General features: G+C 35.6%; 1 protein-coding gene across 1 annotated transcript in view; it reads right to left on the bottom strand.

Annotated features, from left to right (window-relative positions):
- COL24A1 (collagen type XXIV alpha 1 chain) overlaps positions 1-18,401 on the bottom strand; it is a 346,899-nt gene that overhangs the window by 14,686 nt on the left and 313,812 nt on the right. Inside the window, exons 55-56 of the mRNA XM_087448191.1 lie at positions 10,931-10,966; positions 10,800-10,826 (exon numbers count right to left, since the gene is read on the bottom strand). Of these exons, the coding sequence (XP_087304317.1) occupies positions 10,800-10,826; positions 10,931-10,966 (63 nt within the window). The remainder of the gene's footprint in view (positions 1-10,799; positions 10,827-10,930; positions 10,967-18,401) is intronic.

The following is an 18,401-nucleotide window of genomic DNA, read 5'->3' as shown; positions in this document are numbered from 1 at the left end:
CAACTGAATTAAGTACTAAACAATAGCCACCTTTATATTTTCCATTTGGTTTGTGATTAGGGCTTTGATCTTAGAAAATCTAGTATAGCAGTTCTCAAACTCTTTAGACTTGGGAACTTTTTGTACTTTTAAATATCATTGAGGGCCTTGAAGTACTTTTATTTATGTGAGTTATAACTTTTGAAATTTATCATAGTAGAAATTAAAACACGAATTTAAAAACTATTTGTGTTAATTGCCTTACAATAACAATGAACCCATTATATGTTAATATGAATAAAATATTTTTTAAGAAAAATAATTGTATTTTCTAAATAAAAAAATTAGTGAGAAGAGTAGCACTTTTTTACACTTTTGTACATATCTTTAATGTCTGGATTAATAGAAGATAGCTAGATTTTCATATTTGCTTCTGTATTTGATCTGTTATAATATGTTATTTTAGTTGAAATACGTGAGGAAAATCTGGCCTTTTCCAACTGCATAGAGATATGCAGTTGGAAAAAGGCTATGCATAGAGAGATGCAATTGGAAAAATGATTATTTTAGTAGCCTTTTCAGATAATTACAGATATTCTTCTTTGATACTATACCAAAACTTGACAAATGGTAGTTTCTTAAGGGTTAGTTGAAAAGTGAAATCTGAAACTATATCTATGAACTTTTTGTACTCTTTTATATTAAAATCTATTGGTCTATCTTAAACTGTGAAAGAATCTTTTACCTATGGATGATTTTGTTAATGTCATGCATTGGCCTTTGGGAAAATATTGGTTCATGGAATTATGCAGATCTTCCAAATACTGACACATTTCTTTATGTAATATCAAAAAACTACATTCATTAACATCATCACCAATGTCATCAGAAAAACATAAGTACTAGGAAGCTGTCAAACTCATAGTGGTATATATAAGTTTTCCCCAATTCTTATTTTTGCTTGAAAGTTTGAAACTTATCATTGAAATCAAATTCTGTCAGTAATTTTCCTTGAAATGACAGGCTCATTTCATTCATGCTCAAGAAAACATCTGCCAAATACTCATGTCTGAGTAACACCATTAGTTTGTCAAGTAAAAATGGTGTTTCATGAAAAAAGCAGCTAGCTCAGTTTGTAACTCAAACAATTACACAAGTGCTCTTATTTGAGACAACCACTTTACTTCAGTATGCAGTAGAAGGGCTTTATATGTTCTTCCATTTCGTTACACAGAATTTTAAAAAGATGTGTACTCAAGATTAGAGACTTAAGAGACCACAAAAATGGTGAAGTAATGACCTTCCAGTATTCTCTCTTCTACAAAAGCAAAGAGAAAACTGAACAAAATGTCAGAATGACGTTTTTCAGGATTATGGAAATTATCAAAATGCTTGCAGATATCTGCGCAGCATTTATTTAAGAAAAATAGCTGAATCTGAGTAATGGCAATGAGCTTTGTGGAGCTTTATCTGCCCTAGTCCCATGTCTCTCTTTCCAGCTCTGTGGTAGCCTTAAAAACCAGCAGGCTGTAATCACAGCAAAAACAAGAAGCCTAGAAGCCCCAGGAGGGAGCAAAATGGGATTGGAGTTGCTTCAAAGCCTCATTTCCATTATTTGACCTGTCTAGTACTTCGCTGGAAGACACCAATTGTAGGGTTATCTTTATTTTATCTGACTCAGAGATCATTCAATGCAAAGAGCCTTTTCCCCAGGAGCATTTTTCAAAAACATTTAGAGGGAATTATTTAACTTTGTGGCTGCCTGACACAGTGGAAAACAGCTGGGGAAAACAATAGGCTAAAAAAATGCTTATAAGGAAAAGCTAGAGGATGACATGTCTATAGAGACTTTGAGAAGCTCTGACATATTCCTGGGAATCTAGAAGTCCATGTGCATGCATAGGGCTGTGCACATGCTAATAAATACCCGAGAAGGCCCTAAGCTCTCCCCTCTGGCTGACTTTCAGTCTCTGTAAAATCAGGATGTTAAGGCTAAGGTGTGGTTGTCAATTGCCTGGCTGAGTATTGAAGGGATGCTCCAACATACACAAAGACACTTGGCAAAAACCAGGAGATTTATTGGTTCTGGCATTTAAGGAAATCAAGCTCCAATCGTTAGCAGACCACTAAGCCAACTGAGTAGAGACTTAAGTGGTCATGTATGTCAAAGAATACAGACTTTATACAATTTAGAAAAGTCACTAAACAAACAAACAACAACAACAAATAGCAACAACAATAAACCCTGCAGTTGGGGGGAAGAATTTCATTTCCAGAGATACCACATTATACTATTTAAAATGTCCAGTTTGCAACAAAAAATTACAAGACATGCAAAGAAACATTAAAGAATGGCCCATATATAAGTAAAAAGGCAATCAGTCAATAGAAGCTGTCACTGAGGAACACTGAGGAAGCCCAGATGTTGTACTTAGTAGAAAAAGACTTTAATTAGCTATTTTAGATATGTTAAAAGAACTACAGGAAACCATGTCTACAAAACTAAAGGAAAGTATGAAAAAGATGTCTTGCCAAACAAAGAACATCAATAAAGAGATAGAAATTATAGAAAAGAACCAAATAGAAATTCTGCAGTTGAAAGTTACAATAAATGAAATGAAAATTTACTAGAGAGGCTCAATGGTAGATTTCAGTAGACAGAAGAAAGAATCAGTGAACTTGAAGATAGGTTTATTGAGATTATCCAGTCAGAGGAGTATAAATAAAAAATAATGAAAAAAATGAAGAGACTCAGAAATCTATGGGATACCAACAAGAATACTAATATATGCATAATGGGATTCTCAGAAGGGGAGGAGAGAGAAAAAGGGGTGGAAAGAATAAATATTTCAAGAAATAGTGGCTGTAAGATATTGATGAAAGAAATTTAACAAGATATAAATAAAGGAAAAGATATTCCATGCTCATGGATTGGAACAATTAATATTGTTAAAATGTCCATACTGCCCAAAGCAACCTACAAATTAAATGCAATCCTTATCAAAATTCCAATGGCATTTTTCACAGAAATAGCACAAACAATCCTAAAATTTGTATGGAACCACTAAAGATTCCAAATAGCCAAAGCAGTCTTGAGAAAAAAGAACAAAGCTGGAAGCATCATGCTCCCTGTTTCCAAATATATTACAAAGCTATAGTAATCAAAACAGTATGATATTGGCATAAAAACAAATACATAGATCAATGGAACAGAAGAGAGAGCCCAGAAAGAAACCCATGCATACATGGTCAATTAATTTACAACAAACGAACCAAGAATAAACCATGGGGAAAGGATAGTCTCTTCAATAAATGGTGCTGGGAAAACTGGACAGCCACAAGCAAAAGAATGAAACTGGACCACTATCTTACATAATACAGAAAAATTAACTGAAAAAGGATTAAAGACTTGACTGTAAGATCTGAAACCATAAAACTTCTAGTAGAAAGCATAGGTGGTATGCTCCTTGATGTCAGTTTTGGTGATGATTTTTTAGATTTGACACCAATCAAAGGCCACAAAAGCCAAAATAAATAAGCAGGACCATATCAAAGTAAAAAGCTTCTGCATAGCAAATGAAACCATCAACAAAACGAAAAGGCAACCTATGAAATGGGAGAAAATATTTGCAAATCATATATGTAATGAGGGGTGAATATTCAAAAATATATAAACAACTTATACAATTCAATAGCAAAAAACCAAATAATCTGATTAAAAAATGGGCAGAGGATCTAAATAGACATTTTTCCAAAGAAGAGATGACCAATAGGTACATGAAAAGGTGTTCAAAATTACTAATCGTCAGGGAAATGCAAATCAAAACCACAATGAGATATCACCTCATACCTGTTAGAATGGCTATTATCAAAAAGGCAAGAAATAATAAGTGTTGGGAGGATGTAGAGAAAAGGGAACCTCTGTGCACTGTTGGTGGGAATGCAAATTGGTGCAGGCACTATGGAAAATACTACGGAGCTTCCTCAAAAAATAAAAAATAGAGCTACCATACGATACAGCAATTCCACTTCTGTGTATTTATCCAAAGAAAACAAAAACACTAACTTGAAAAGATATATGCACCCCCATGTTCACTGCAACATTATTTATAATAGCCAAGATATGGAAACAACCTAAGCGGCCATCATGAATGAATGGATAAAAAAATTGTGGTACATATACATAATGGGATATTAGCCATAAAAAAGAATGAAACACTTGCCATTTGTGACAACATGGATGGACTTTGAGGGCATTATGCTAAATGAAATAAGTCTGACAGAGAAAGAAAAGTACTATAAGATCCCACTTATATGTAGAATCTAAAAACAGCAACATAAAAAACCCCCCAAGCTCATATATACAGAGAACAGATTGCCAAAGTGGGGGGCAGTGGGCTGGTGAAATGGATATAAGGGTCAAAAGGTACAAACTTCCAATTATAAAATAAATAAGTTCAGGGGGATGTAATGTACAGTATGGTGGCTATAGTTAATAATATTATACTGCATATTTGAAAGTTGTTGAGAGAGGAAAGTTTAAAAGTTCTCATCACAAGAAAGAAAATTTTGTAACTATGTGAGGTGATGGATGTTAACTAGACTCATTGTGATCATTCACAATATGTACAAATATTGAATCATTATGCTGTACACCCAAAACTAAGATAAAGTTATATGTCAATTACACCTCAATTAAAAAAAAAGAATGACTGAAAATGTCCCAAGTTTGGTGAAAAATACTAATCTACACATCCAAGAAGCTCAATGAACTCCCCTAGATACATTGTAATTAAACTGTTGAAAGCTAAAGGCAAAGAGAGAATTTTGAAAGCAGAAAGAGAGAAGAAGAGACTCATCATTCCCAAGAGATCTTCAATAAGATTAACAGCTGATTTTTCACAAAAAACCATTAGGGCAAGAAGGTAGTGGGATGACATAATCAGAGTGCTGAAAGAAAAAGACTGTCAACCAAGAATTCCCTAACCAATAAAAGCATCCTTCAAAAATGAAGGAAAAATGAAGACATTTCCAGATAAACAAAAACAGAAAATTCATCACAGGCAAACCTTCCCTAGAAAAATAGTAAAGGGAGTCCTTCAAGCTGAAATTAAAGGATACTAGCTAGAAACTTGAATCCACATGAAGAAATAGAGAGCACTAGTAAAAGTAACTATACAGGTAAATATAAAAAACAGTATAGATCCCAAATAGCCAAAACAATCTTGAAAAAGAAGAAAGTTGGAGGCCTCCCATTTAAATTTCAAAACTTACTCTAAAGCTACAGCAATCAAAACAGTGTGGTACTGGGGGCTGGCCCCGTGGCACAGTGATTAAATCTGGTGTGCTCCGCTTTGGCGGCCCAGGTTCGCAGGTTTGGATCTCAGGCGCGGACCTACACCACTTGTCAAGCCCTGCTGTGGCAGTGACCCACATACAAAATGGAGGAGGATTGGCAGAGATGTTAGCTCAGGACTAATCTTCCTTAAGCAAAAAAAAGAGGAAGAACGGCAATGGATGTTAGCTCAGAACAAATCTTCCTTACAAAAAAAAAAAAAAATCCGAAAAAAAACCAGTTTGGTACTGTCACATACATATAGACCAATGGAATAGAATAGAAGTAAACACTCACATATATGGTCAAATGACTTTTGACAAAGGTGTCAAGACCATTGAATGGGGAACGAACAGTCTTTTCAACAAATAGTGCTGGGAAATTTGATATCCACACGCAAAAGAATGAAGTTAGACTCTTACCTTATGTCATATCCAAAAATTAACTCAAAATGGATCAAAGACTTAAACAAAAGAGCTAAAACTATAAAACTCTCAGAAGAAAACATAGGGGAAAAGCTTCATGACATCGGATTTGGAAATGATTTCTTGTAGATGACACTGAAAGCAAGGCAACAAAAGAAAAAATAGACAAATTGGACTACACCAAAATTAAAAACTTCTGTGCAAAGGACACTAACAACAGAGTGAAAACACAACCCATGGAATGGGAGAAAATACTTGCAAATCATATATCTGATAAGGGATTAATATCCAGCCTATATAAAGAACTCTTACAACTGAAAGAAGATAACAACACAAAAAATGGGCAAATTTAATTGCCCAATTAAAAAATGGGCAAAAGACTTGAACAGACATTTTTAAAAAGAAGAAATATAAGCCAATAAGCATAAGCAAAGATGCTCAACATCACTAATCATTAGGGAAATGCACATCAAAATGTGTTAGATAACCATCTCACATCCATTAGGATGGCTATTACCAAAAAAACAGAATATAATAGGTGTTGATGAGGATGTGGAGAAATTGGAACCCCGTGCAATGCTGATGAGAATATGAAATGGTGCAGCTGCCATGGAAAACAGTATAGCAGTTCCTCAAAAAAATTACACATAGAATTACCATATGATCCAGCAATTCCACTTCGGGTATATACCAAAATGAACTGAAAGCAGGGACTGAAACAGATACTTGTACACCTATGTTCATAGCAGCATTATCCACAATACCCACAGGATAACAGCAACCCAAGTGTCCCCCTGGATAAACAAAATGTGGTACATACATTCAAATATTATTCAGCCTCAAAGAGGAAAAAAATTCTGACACATGCTACAACATGGTTGAACCTTGAAGACATTATGCTAAGTGAAATAAGCCAGTCAAAAAAGGACGAATATGTGTGACTCCACTTATATGAGGTACTTAGAATAGTCAATTTAATAGAGATAGAAAGCAGAATGGTGGTTGCCAGGAGCTGAGGAAAGGGAGGAACAGGGCAATTATTGTTTAATGGGTACATAGTTTCAGTTTTGGAAGATCAAAAAAGTTCTGGGGATGTGTGGTGGTGATGGTTGCACAACAATGTGAATGTACTTAATGCCACGGAACTGTACACTTACAAATGGTTAAAATAATAAATTTTATGTTACGAATATTTTATTACAATTAAAAATAATGAATAAATAAATATGCTCATTATCCCTTACCTCTAACCATCCCACTTCTGGGAATTGGTCCTATAGATATTCTGCAAAACAATATGTATATGGACAGGATATTTGTGCTGTTTGTACTAGCAAAAGATTGGAAACAACTTAAATGCCCATCAACAAAGGACTGGATGAATAAATTGCAAGGTATTCTTAAGTGAAATGACCATGTTTTATTTTCTGTGAGTGTGCAGCAGTGAAGAATACAATGACTTTTAGTAGATTAGTAGTGTAGAGTTTGGTACTTGATTCATGCTAAGGTACCAGCAATTTTAACAACCTTCAGTGGAAACTTCAACTCAATGAAAAGGCAATTTTTTTCCAACAGGCATTAGAAAGAAAAGAAATGTCATAACACTTGGCCAGTCATGAATTTTCTTGGCAATACCCATATTCCTATGACCGCCAATGTATTCCCAAAGCTTAGCTCATGGCTGGCACATAGTAGGCATTCAATTTGTTGATTTATTAATTTTTTCCCAAGGGTAGCCCTTAGGGAGAGCAGCCCCAGAGAGACTGTATTAAGAGGATTTGCCTGAGAAGTCATTCAGCAACATCTAAGTGCCTATATTTGACTGTAAAACTCTCATTAGGTACAGTGAAGGAATTGAAAAGAAATAGCTTCCTCTATGTACTCTAGTTAGAGGGAACACATTCTCACATGAAAAGCACTTAAGGTTTATAAAAATGTGCACATAAAATAGAAAACAGAGAATAAGAAGTAATTAGATTCTTGGGACTAATGAGAGGAATGAGGATTTATTATACCTTGTAATCTTCACAATTCTCTCCCAATTTATTTGAATGAAATGTAGATCTAGTCTGGGCACTCCAGAATTTTGAGGCAAAGTATTATTATCCAAATCACTGGATAGTGAAAACACTGAAGGGATAGGAATTGATTTCATGGCATGCCCCTCTCCATGGTGGAAGCTCTAGGGAATGAGGACTATACCAGCAGCTGCAACCTCTAAATTCTCCAATCCAGGTTTCACAGTTGACCCATTAATTGGAATAAATGAACCGAAAATTCCTTATCTTATTTAAAAATTTTTAATGATTATTGTTTCCACTCCTACCTTACACACAGACACACATACCCATCCTGTTCTTCCCTTTAACCCACCAATCATGTTTGGTTAACTTTGACATCCTGTTATAGATTTCTTTGTTAGTTTTTAAATATCTTAACTATGTGCACTGAGGTCTGGCTGTCACCCTGATAATATCCTCACATTCAAAAGCACCATCAATATATATTCCTTTTCCTGAAACATTTCCTTTTAGCTATTCTACTTTAGGAACTTGGGCAAGTTACTTTACTTCTATAGGTCTTAAAGAGAGGGAGTTGGACTGGATTAGAGGTTTTCAAACTTCTCTTATCTTGACCCACAGCAAGAAATAGATTTTTCCATCATGACAAGGTTCATGCAAACAAACATATATTTAACTGAAAGTTTTACAGAGCCGTATTTATTCTTACTAGTAGTAATGTACCAATTTTTGTGGGGTTTTTTTTTTTTTGCCTTTTTGTTTATTTTTTTATTGAGATAAATTGACATAACATAAAATTCACCATTTTAAAGTGTACAATTCAGTTGCTTTTAGTAGATTCACTATGTTTTGCAATCATTACTACTATTTAATTTCAGAACATTTTCATGACCTCTAAAAGAAAGCTTGCACCTATTAAGCAGTCACTACCCATATTTTTTTCTATTCTATTTCATTTGATTTCATTTCCAAAGAATGCTGAATGAGACTCACTAAACTGGTCTGATGATCCACTGACTAATGAATCACAAGTCACAGTCTGAAATAAATACTAAATAATTACTAAGAGGACTACTATCTCTAATTTTATGATCCTATTCCATTCTAGGCATTGTTTCTCTCCAAGTGAAATCTATTTTGGAAGATTTCCACTGACATTTTCTGAGATGCAACTTGCTTTTTGGACTATTCATTCAACAGACATTAAGGGCTTTAATGAAAAAGAAGTTAAAAAAATAGCCTCTACCTTCAGAGAGTTCACAATCTAATAGAGGGAGACTGGTATAAAAATAAATGAGTAGGAATCAAGAAGAGGAAGTGGTCAGTTCTCTCTTGCAGTGTGATGAGGGGAAGGAATTAAGAACAGTTTCACAGAAGATACGATCATAAGTTGACTTTAGAAAGTATATGTAGTTATTTTCTCATCGACATTTCAATTTCTGCTCTACAAGTCTTATTCTCAATGCTACACCGCCACTTTCTTACAATGGACTCTGCAAGTCCCCAAAAGACAGTATAAGGAAACTGGGTTTCATATTGGCCAAGAAGAAGGAAGACAGGAAGGAGAGAAAGGGAAACAAGAAGGAAACAAACTAACATTTACTGAGTACCTTTAATGTGTCAAGCATATGTATTTTCTCATTTAATCCCCCTAATAATTCTTCAAAGTATATATTCTTATCCACATTTTGCCCAGAGCAAAGACCTCTCACATGTCCTACTACATTTGGTTGTATAGGGACACATGCAAACATTTTCCAAGTGCGACAGGGATAGGGCGCCCCAAAGCTTGGCACTTCAATGTGAAAATTTTCATTAAACACCTCTGATTTGCCAATGATTTAAGATCTTTTAGAACTTGTTCTTTCTTAGGAAGGCAGCTATGATATATCAAAGTCATTATAAGGTGGGAAGCCAACTGATGAGGGTACTTGTAACCCATGCATTGTGGGGATCCAGAGGACAGGAAGAACAGAGAAGTGGAGAGTAATTTGAAAAATTAAAGAAAGACATTCTCATTGATGTTCATGCCAGGGAAGCTTTCAAGCCCCATCAGTCAGATGGCCAGAAATGGGGAGTAGTTTAAAAAATCGTAGAGAAATGGGTCTTCCATTTCCCAGGGGACAATCTTCCTTGCGGCACTTTGCTTGAAAGTTATTCCTCGTCTTGATGAAAAGCTGAGGGGAATGAAGAGTTCCCGGCCTGCTGAGAGTGGACCACAGTGATCTACCAACTAGAACTGTCAGAGATCCAAAAGACACCAGAGGAGCCTGTGGAAATAAGTAAGGCTTGGAAGGCATAGGACTGGCCATTATTTGGGACAGAGTAGCCAATAATGGATCTCCTTTAGGCAGAAAATCTGACCAACGACCATTATATTTGACCAAGATGTTGCAGAAGTGGGACATGGGTGAGGTTGGGGATGGAAGACCTCTTGTAGAAAGCAGCAAGACAAAGAGATTACTAAGTAGGAAAGTGGATACAAAGCATAAGGGAAACCAAGCTTGGAACATCAGAGGCCAGGAGATAATAGCTGATGCTGAGGCAAGAGAAGCATTGCCTCAAAGATAAGGGTAGCAAGTTTTGGGTTGTAATAGGTAACAAGCAAATACATGAGAAGGCTGAGGGCTTCTACAGCAACCAGTAACTGAGAAGGATTCAGGTAAAGCCTATGAAGTGAATAACTCTGGTTGGCAAAAAAAGAACATTTGAAAAAGGAGAGCTGGGACCCAGAAGTAGGCAGAAATGAAAGGAGCTAGTATTTTGGGGGCACTTATGTCAGGCACTGTGCTGAGTGCTTTACTTCTTATTTAAAACTCAAATTCACCCAAGAAAGTAAGAGATACCATCCCCACTTTATAGGCAAGAATTCTGAGGCTTAGACTTCAAGTTATTATAGTTGGGAAGGCTCTATATCAGATTAGCAAAAAGAAGAGACGTAGGCAAGAGGGACACCTTTTAACAGGGAGTTAATAGAAGAAGCTTTAAAAAGTTAATATGATTTACTAAGATAAAATAAAAAAAACGAAGAAAACTTACTCTTGGGCCTGGTGCTCCAGGAGGACCCTATAACATAATAAATTTTAAAAAGTATTTATTTAGTAGCTATCTCAAACCAGGTAAGCATATAAGCATCAATGATAAACAGACATAAATGTAAACAAACTCACTGGAGGCCCTGGTTGACCTCTTGGTCCTTGGGGACCCTAGAAGAAATAGAGACATTATGTATACATTATGCTTTTGGTTTAGTATAAGCAAGGCAATTAAGATTCAACCTCTATCATTGCCTGTTCGTGTGAGGCAGGTCATAAGATTCAAAGTTGTTTTAGTGTTTTGAAGTTATATGCTCTTGCACTTAGCTGTCAGCCACATTCAAGAACAACCAGATGTTTACTTTCATGTTTTATTGATATTACTAGAAACTGAATGTATTCATTTTAATAAACTATTATAAATGTAACATTTGAAAATGTTAATACTATCTGAGTTTGTTTTTCCTGTTATTTCTACCATCCACCTAATCGTCAAAGATGGAAACTTCAGTGTTCTTAGATGCCTCCTTTTCCTTCAACATCTACCTATAATTTGGTTACCTGCTACTGTTGGTGTCACCTCCAAATCTCTCCAAAACACTACTTCTCCATCCTCACAGCCATCGTCTTAGTTTAGTGCTAATCATGTGCTAGGGACTGAATGTTTGTGTTCCCCCAAAATTCATATATTGAAGCCCTAATCTCCAACGTGATGGTATTTGAAGGTGGGGTCGTTTGGAGGTAATTAGATCGTGTGGAGCCCTTGTGAATGATAGTGCCTGTGTATTAGAGATATGATCTTTCTCTCCACCCTGTGAGGATATAGCAAGAAGGCGGCCATGTGCAAACCAGGAAGAGGATCCTCAACTAGACATGAATCTTCCAGCACCTTGATCTTGGCCTTTCTAGCCTCCAGAACTGTGAGAAATAAATGTTGTTTAAGCCATCCAGTCTACAGCAATTTGTTAGAGCAGCCCTAGCTGACTAAGACATGTTTTGCCTGAACTCCTAACTTGACTTCCTGACTTTATTCTCTCTACTATGCTAACTACATTCTACGTATAAAATGGAAATCTGATCATGTCATTTTTCAGTTAAAATCATTCAATGGCCCTTTACTGCTTAGAGGATAAAGTATAAACTTCTTAACAGCGATAACTACCAGTTATTAAGAATTTACTATATGCCCAGATGTGTGCTCATTTACTGAGAACTCACTGTATGCCAAGTTGTGTGCTATATTTCCATTTTACATTTAAGAAAATGGAATGGTTAAATAACCAGTGGATAAGGGGCAGAGCTAGGATTAAAATCCAAGTCAATTGGATACAAAAGTATATGTTCTTAGTCAATGTGTACTCCTGCTTCTTCTTCAAGGTCTGGGCCTCACTTCCACTTACTCTCTCCAACACATTCTACACTCCATCTATAACCAACTACTTGTAGATCTCTGAATCTTCCAAGTTCTTTCACATTTGAATTCTCTTTAATGCGTTATTTCCTTGACCAGGAATGCTCCTCCTTACCTTTTCTATCTGTTTACCTCCACATTCATCTTCTAATTTTTCTTTAAAACTCTATACCCACCTTGCCTACCCCCCATGCCACCTCCCTCCTGCTCAAGTAACCACTTCTGCATTCCATAGCACATAACACATTGGAAAGTCCCTAGTGGCCCTTAAAAATATCTTAGTCACCTTTTCATTTTCTGGTATAAGAACAGTGCCTAATATATAGCAGGTGTTCAAAAATTGTTATTAAATGAATGAATAATGTTAAAATTAACTAGTATTAATTTAGAAATTAGAATAGTTAAAATGTGCTTGGTAAAATGTGAAAAGTTATGTTGACATTTTTCAAATTGAAAAAACAGTAATAACTGTTAAGAATATCTGCTCAAAATTTAACTTACTTGATGGTCAATTGAATGTTAAGACTACATTGAATCAAATTAAGATTATGGTTAAAAGATGGCAAAGCAAAATTTATCTTCAGCTGAGTTTTGAATAATGTTGATGCTATGCTTGACTTGTATTGAGTGTCTTTTATTGCCGAAGCTGTTGATTCTAAATATACTGTGAAAATTAGAACAAACAACACACAGTAACTTAAAAAGGGTAGAGTGCTCCAACACCATGCCTGTTGGACAGTTCTTTTGCATGGTTTATGATTATAATTCAAAGCTGAGAAGGTACAAAACTTGTACCTCAGCAGCTGCACGATAAGTTAGAGAAACATCATGTTGGAGATAGCCTTTTAAATACACAGAGGCTCAGAGTGAATTTGGCTAAGTTTATCCATTCTGGATCAACATTGTAAAAATAAACAGTTGACATTTCACCCCACTTAGCATATTTCTGAAATTTGCAAAATCTCACTAATGGTTCAGTACAAAATATTTATCTTATCTTTGACTTTGAAAGAGGAATTTATCATAGAAAGAAGAAACTATTTCTACTGCCAATTTTGAGTTCATTTCAGCTTGTTACCCAGAACAAGTCAGATCACCGCAAATATGATCAAATGAAATACTTCAAACCAAACAAGACAGGGCAGGATAACCTCGGTGAAACAGCTACTTAGACGAAGGCAATTAGCCAAGTAAAACAAAACGTTATTTCAGCAATATAGCATTTATGAGTTCTTTTGTATTCCTCTAGCTAACCTACCATGAAGGAAAAGTGATTCACTCTTTCTAGATACTGTATAAAAAAGTATCTAAAGCAGTATATAACAAAAGCATTTTATAATAAAACTATGATTGTCTATGTTAATTTCCTAAAGGGGAACCAAATTAATGTGAATGGTTACGGTGGTTATTTGGCTATAGTGAAAGCACTATCTTTGAAAACAGACACTCTCTCCATTTAACCCCATAATTTACATAGGATCCTCTAAAAGTAACATAGGTTTTCACTAGACTTTAAAAATACTGATAAGCGTATGTCCTTGAATCTGCGTATGTTAGACTTTTTCCTCTATGTAAATGTAATCTTGATTTAGTTTCATGATATTTATTTAGGCTAGCTTAGGGACAGGGAACTTTCCTTTTCTCATTTATAAATTGAGAAGCTTGCACTGTAGGATGTTTAGCAGTATCCCTGGTCTCTACCCACTAGATGCTACTAACAACTCCTCCTTTTCCCCAGTTGTGACAACCAAAAATGTCTCCACATATTGTCAAATGTCGCCGGGGGTGGTGGGTGCAAAGTGGCTCAGTAGTTTAGAGAGTTTAATTGGGATTTTAGTAATATTAAATCTGATTTATTAGATAGTAATGTAATTAGGATGGAATCAGTGAATTATAAGGCATGGGGATAACTAAAAATCAGGAATATATTCACGTGGAATCTGTCACGTGGGTGGCTGGGCTACTAGTAATGTGGGTGAGGGGTATGTATATACCATCTTCCTCACCCAAGTTGCTCCTAACCCTTATTTTCTGAGAGGTACTAAGATTAACAGAAAAGCACAGTGGCGTGAGAATTGGGAGACCTGGGCTCTGGTCTAGCTCTGTACCGAATTAGGTGTATGCCCTTGAGTGAGCTGCTGCACATTTGCATCTCAGATATCTCACCTGTAACATAATAGGTTTGGTGAAGATAATCTCCAAGATTCACTTTAGAATTGTGATTTTCAAGCCTTTTATCAATTTTTTTTCTCATGTTTTGTATCTGGAGAAAGGTGTATACATGCATACAAGTTGGGAATTTTAAATTTGAAGTTTCTATGAATGTAAGAGTTTCAAGTAAGTACCTGAATTAAAAGAGTTTGATAATTTTTCATTTGAATGAATTATACTATCTAGGAATTTTCAAAAGAATCATATACATATATGCTTTAAATTCTTAATTAGTATTTACGACATATTTTCACATAACTTAGTTTTTCCTTATAATGCTTAAACCACCCTCCTCACTTTCAAATTGGAGGCAAATAAGATAATTCTGCTAATCAAGAATTGTGAAGACATTAACTTAGAAGTAATATTTGAGAAAACGTCAATGGGATTCTTCAACATTTTACTGACTTTCATTAAATAATATGCTACAAAAATGGAGGAGCTAATCTAAAAATTCATATACTGAGATTATCCTCTCTATATTTTTTCCTACTTCTATGGCTTTAAATTATAAGCCACAAAAATGAAGTAGCTAATCTAAAAATTCATGCTGGGATTGTTCTCTATTTTTTTTTACTTCTATGGCTTGAAGTTATATGTTTCAAGTTGTGACATTTTGTCAAAGATGATTGACAGTAGGATATTTCTGCTATGAGTTACAGTTTTATTTTTTACTAATTGTATGCCATTCTTTCTGGCAATCCTCTTTGCATTACTTACTTCAAAAATTACTCAATCACTCAATCATGTTCTAAAAGTATCTGCAGTCTCATGGAAACCAGAAGATTTCTGTAACCTTTCAAGATTAATTTGCCATTAACACAATAGTTTTGAAATCAGGGGGGAGAGGGGATTCTACATGCTATCTGCTAGGAAGTTTTCTCAGGATGTCACAAAACTCTGGCTCAGTTTACAGCATACAGTATAGTCTCTGGCTCAGGGACTTATTTTAAAATAGTCCACAGGTAGGCAGACAAGTATAGAATGGAAAGGAAAGGAACTCTTTCATGTGTGGCAACACAGAAACAGCGCTCCTGTGGTGGACAGGACCCATCTGGGATCAATACCAGAGTTTACAATGTTAAATTGTAGAAGATATGAAAGCTTCCTAACCAAAAAATCCAAAGTTATGCTAAAGGGGATACTTTTCATGCATTATGTAATGAGTTGTAACCTTCTTGTTGTTTTTTTTTTAAGGCACTGAATTGTGATTTGGTCTTGGTATAAAACTAAGTAAGAACAGCATAGCTTTAAAAATTCTGATGCCAGTTTCACGGAAAATTTAAATATAAGAGTTATAAAGCCAATTTGATAAATTGTTGTGATTGTGATCTTTGTAAAAAGAGTAGAGTGTCATATTTGTCTCAATATAATAGGTCTTGGCTAATAAAATTCCTTCTAAAAATGCCCCATGTACTGGTATTATTTGAGGCTGACCCCTTGAGGATATCACATTCTGAAACATAGTAGCTAATTAGGAGTCTTTAGCCAGGCAATTATTTAAATGATTCCCTTAAAGAAAACAAACCTGTAGAATATACTGAAAATGTCCTAACGAGAGTGTAAGAAATGTTACTAAGCTTTTCCATAGGAGGAAAGCAGAAAATGGTTTAATTGCACATTTTACGGATTAAGTTAATTGCAGATGATCTCTAGGAACTAAAAGATTATTTTTATAAAGCTCCCTAAACCACAATGGAATCAAAGGAAAAGAGGTGATAAAAGGAATATTTAGTACCAGTTATTCAACAATGAAAACAGAATAAACTAGTAATTCTAATGTGCCAGTTAATCCCTTTTTCAGTGGCTAATTTTATTGCCTACATGAAAAGCCACTGTGTCTCCACTTGGGTTCCAGGAGTTTGCACCTTATTTATAAAGACAGCTATGGTAACCCACAGGGCAAAACACTAATGAGTAATTCTTAGTAATTAGTAATTAGTTATTCAGGAAAAACGACTTTACCAGCTAGAATTGGAAATAGTTGTTAACTTTTTAATTTTCGGGAATAGTATTTCTTTATCAGTTCATTTCTCAAATATTACCTACTACATGATAGTTTCTGTTCTGATAACCAGTGTATCAGACACAGTTCCCCAATCTCGTGAAGTTTATGTTCTAGCAGAGAAGACAGAAAACAAATAATTTCAAATAGCGCTAACTGCTCTGAAGAAAACAAAATAGGATACTGCGAAAGAGAATGAACAGAATAACAAGATAGAATGGTCATGAAAGGCTTCTCTAAGATGATATTTGAGCAGAGACTTGAATAATCAGATAAGAACCAGTCATTTGAAGAGCAGGTGAAAGAATTATCTAGGTAAAAGGAAGGCATGTTCCAAAGAATACAAAGAAGGTTAGCATAGTTGGCAAGGGGAAAGTGGTACACCATGAGTTTAGAGAGGCAAACAGGGCTAGTTCGTGTAGACCAAGGTAAGGAATTTAGATTTTATTTTAAGTGCAAGAAGGAGTCATGGGAGGTTTTAAAGAGGGAAGTGATATGATCTGATTTATGCTTTAACAATATCACTCTTGTTGCTATGTAGAGAATGGACTGTAGTAGGAAAAGGGGAAGGAACAGAAAGCAGTCAGGAGTCCAGGGGAGACATCATGGCGACTGGACAAGAGTGCCAGTGATGAAGAATGAAGAACGTGGACGGATTCAGAAAAGGATTAGACCTGACAGGAACCAACCTCTACTTTAAAGAACTCTTCTTTATGTTCTATGCCTCTGTTTGTTCTTTTATGGTGTAAGGGGGCTATTTATTTTTCTTTTACGTAGAATCATAGGCTCTTAGAGCTGGAAGGGATTTTACGGGTATATATTCTAATTCTCTACTCAGTGTAGGCGGACCAGTCCAGTAACTCAGAGAAATAGTCATTAGGCTTCTAGTGACAGGCACTCACTATCTTATAAAACTATCTTGTTTTAAGCAGTTCATTATTATATGAGACAGCTCATTATTACATTGAGCTGAAATCAGCCTCAGCATTCTACCCATTTTGTCAATAAGTATCTATTCTGTGCTAATTATGTGCTAGTTACTATGATAGGCTGGGAATTAGGTGGTATGAAACATACTTCATGTCCTCACAGAGCTTACCATTTCTCAGGGAGATAATCACAGCAATTGAAAATTCAATCCAATAAATAAATCATTTTAATTGTATCCTCTAGAGTTACTCATATTATACATATTCTCTCTTCCTTTCAAATATTTAAAGACAACTATCATGTCCCAACACCTCATATCTTCTCTAACTCATTCACCAAAAATTCATTAAATATTTATTGAACACCAACTATAAGACAGCCACTGTCTTAGGTGTTGGGGACACAGTGTTAAAACAAACAACAGATAAAATGTTTGTGTCATGGAGCCTACATTATAGGGAGGGGAGATATAATAAGCAAAAAACCAAATAAATATGTAATACCTCAGGTGGTAAGGAAACAGGTTAAGGAAAGACAGGGAATCTCAGGCAGGTGGAGGCATTGCTATTTTACATAGGCTAGTCAGAAAATGCCTCTCTGATAGGAGGACATTTAAGTAAAGACTGACAAACAGCTGCCAGACATTGTGCTAGGTCCCAAGTACTAAGTCTTATGTCCAGGGGTGGCAGTTGGGTGAGGCTAAAACAACAGTCTGCCTCGAGCAAATTATCTTTCAATTGCAAGCTCAAGATGAGTAGCCCTCTGTATACGGCTGCTGCTTTAATAAGTTCAGCAGGATCTCTGCTGGGAAAATGGCCACTTTACAAAATATCTTCTTTAACTCAGAAGAATTGACATCCCAGAAAAGTAGGAAATATAACTGCCAGTATAAGCCACTTAAGTCCTGAGAGTGCTGTGTACCTTTTGCCCGTCCTCTCACCATTGTTTCCAGTTGGCTGAAATATACAACTAAGGATTGGCTTCTGCTCCGCAGCCCTCCTGGGTGCTGACTGGACATACTGGGTACATGCCTAAGGGACTCGGCAGTG

This window comes from Ceratotherium simum, chromosome 2, assembly GCF_057802395.1.
Source record: "Ceratotherium simum simum isolate JZ-2026a chromosome 2, ASM5780239v1, whole genome shotgun sequence".
Lineage (NCBI taxonomy): Eukaryota > Metazoa > Chordata > Mammalia > Perissodactyla > Rhinocerotidae > Ceratotherium > Ceratotherium simum.
This window is presented reverse-complemented; position numbering and strand designations above follow the sequence as displayed.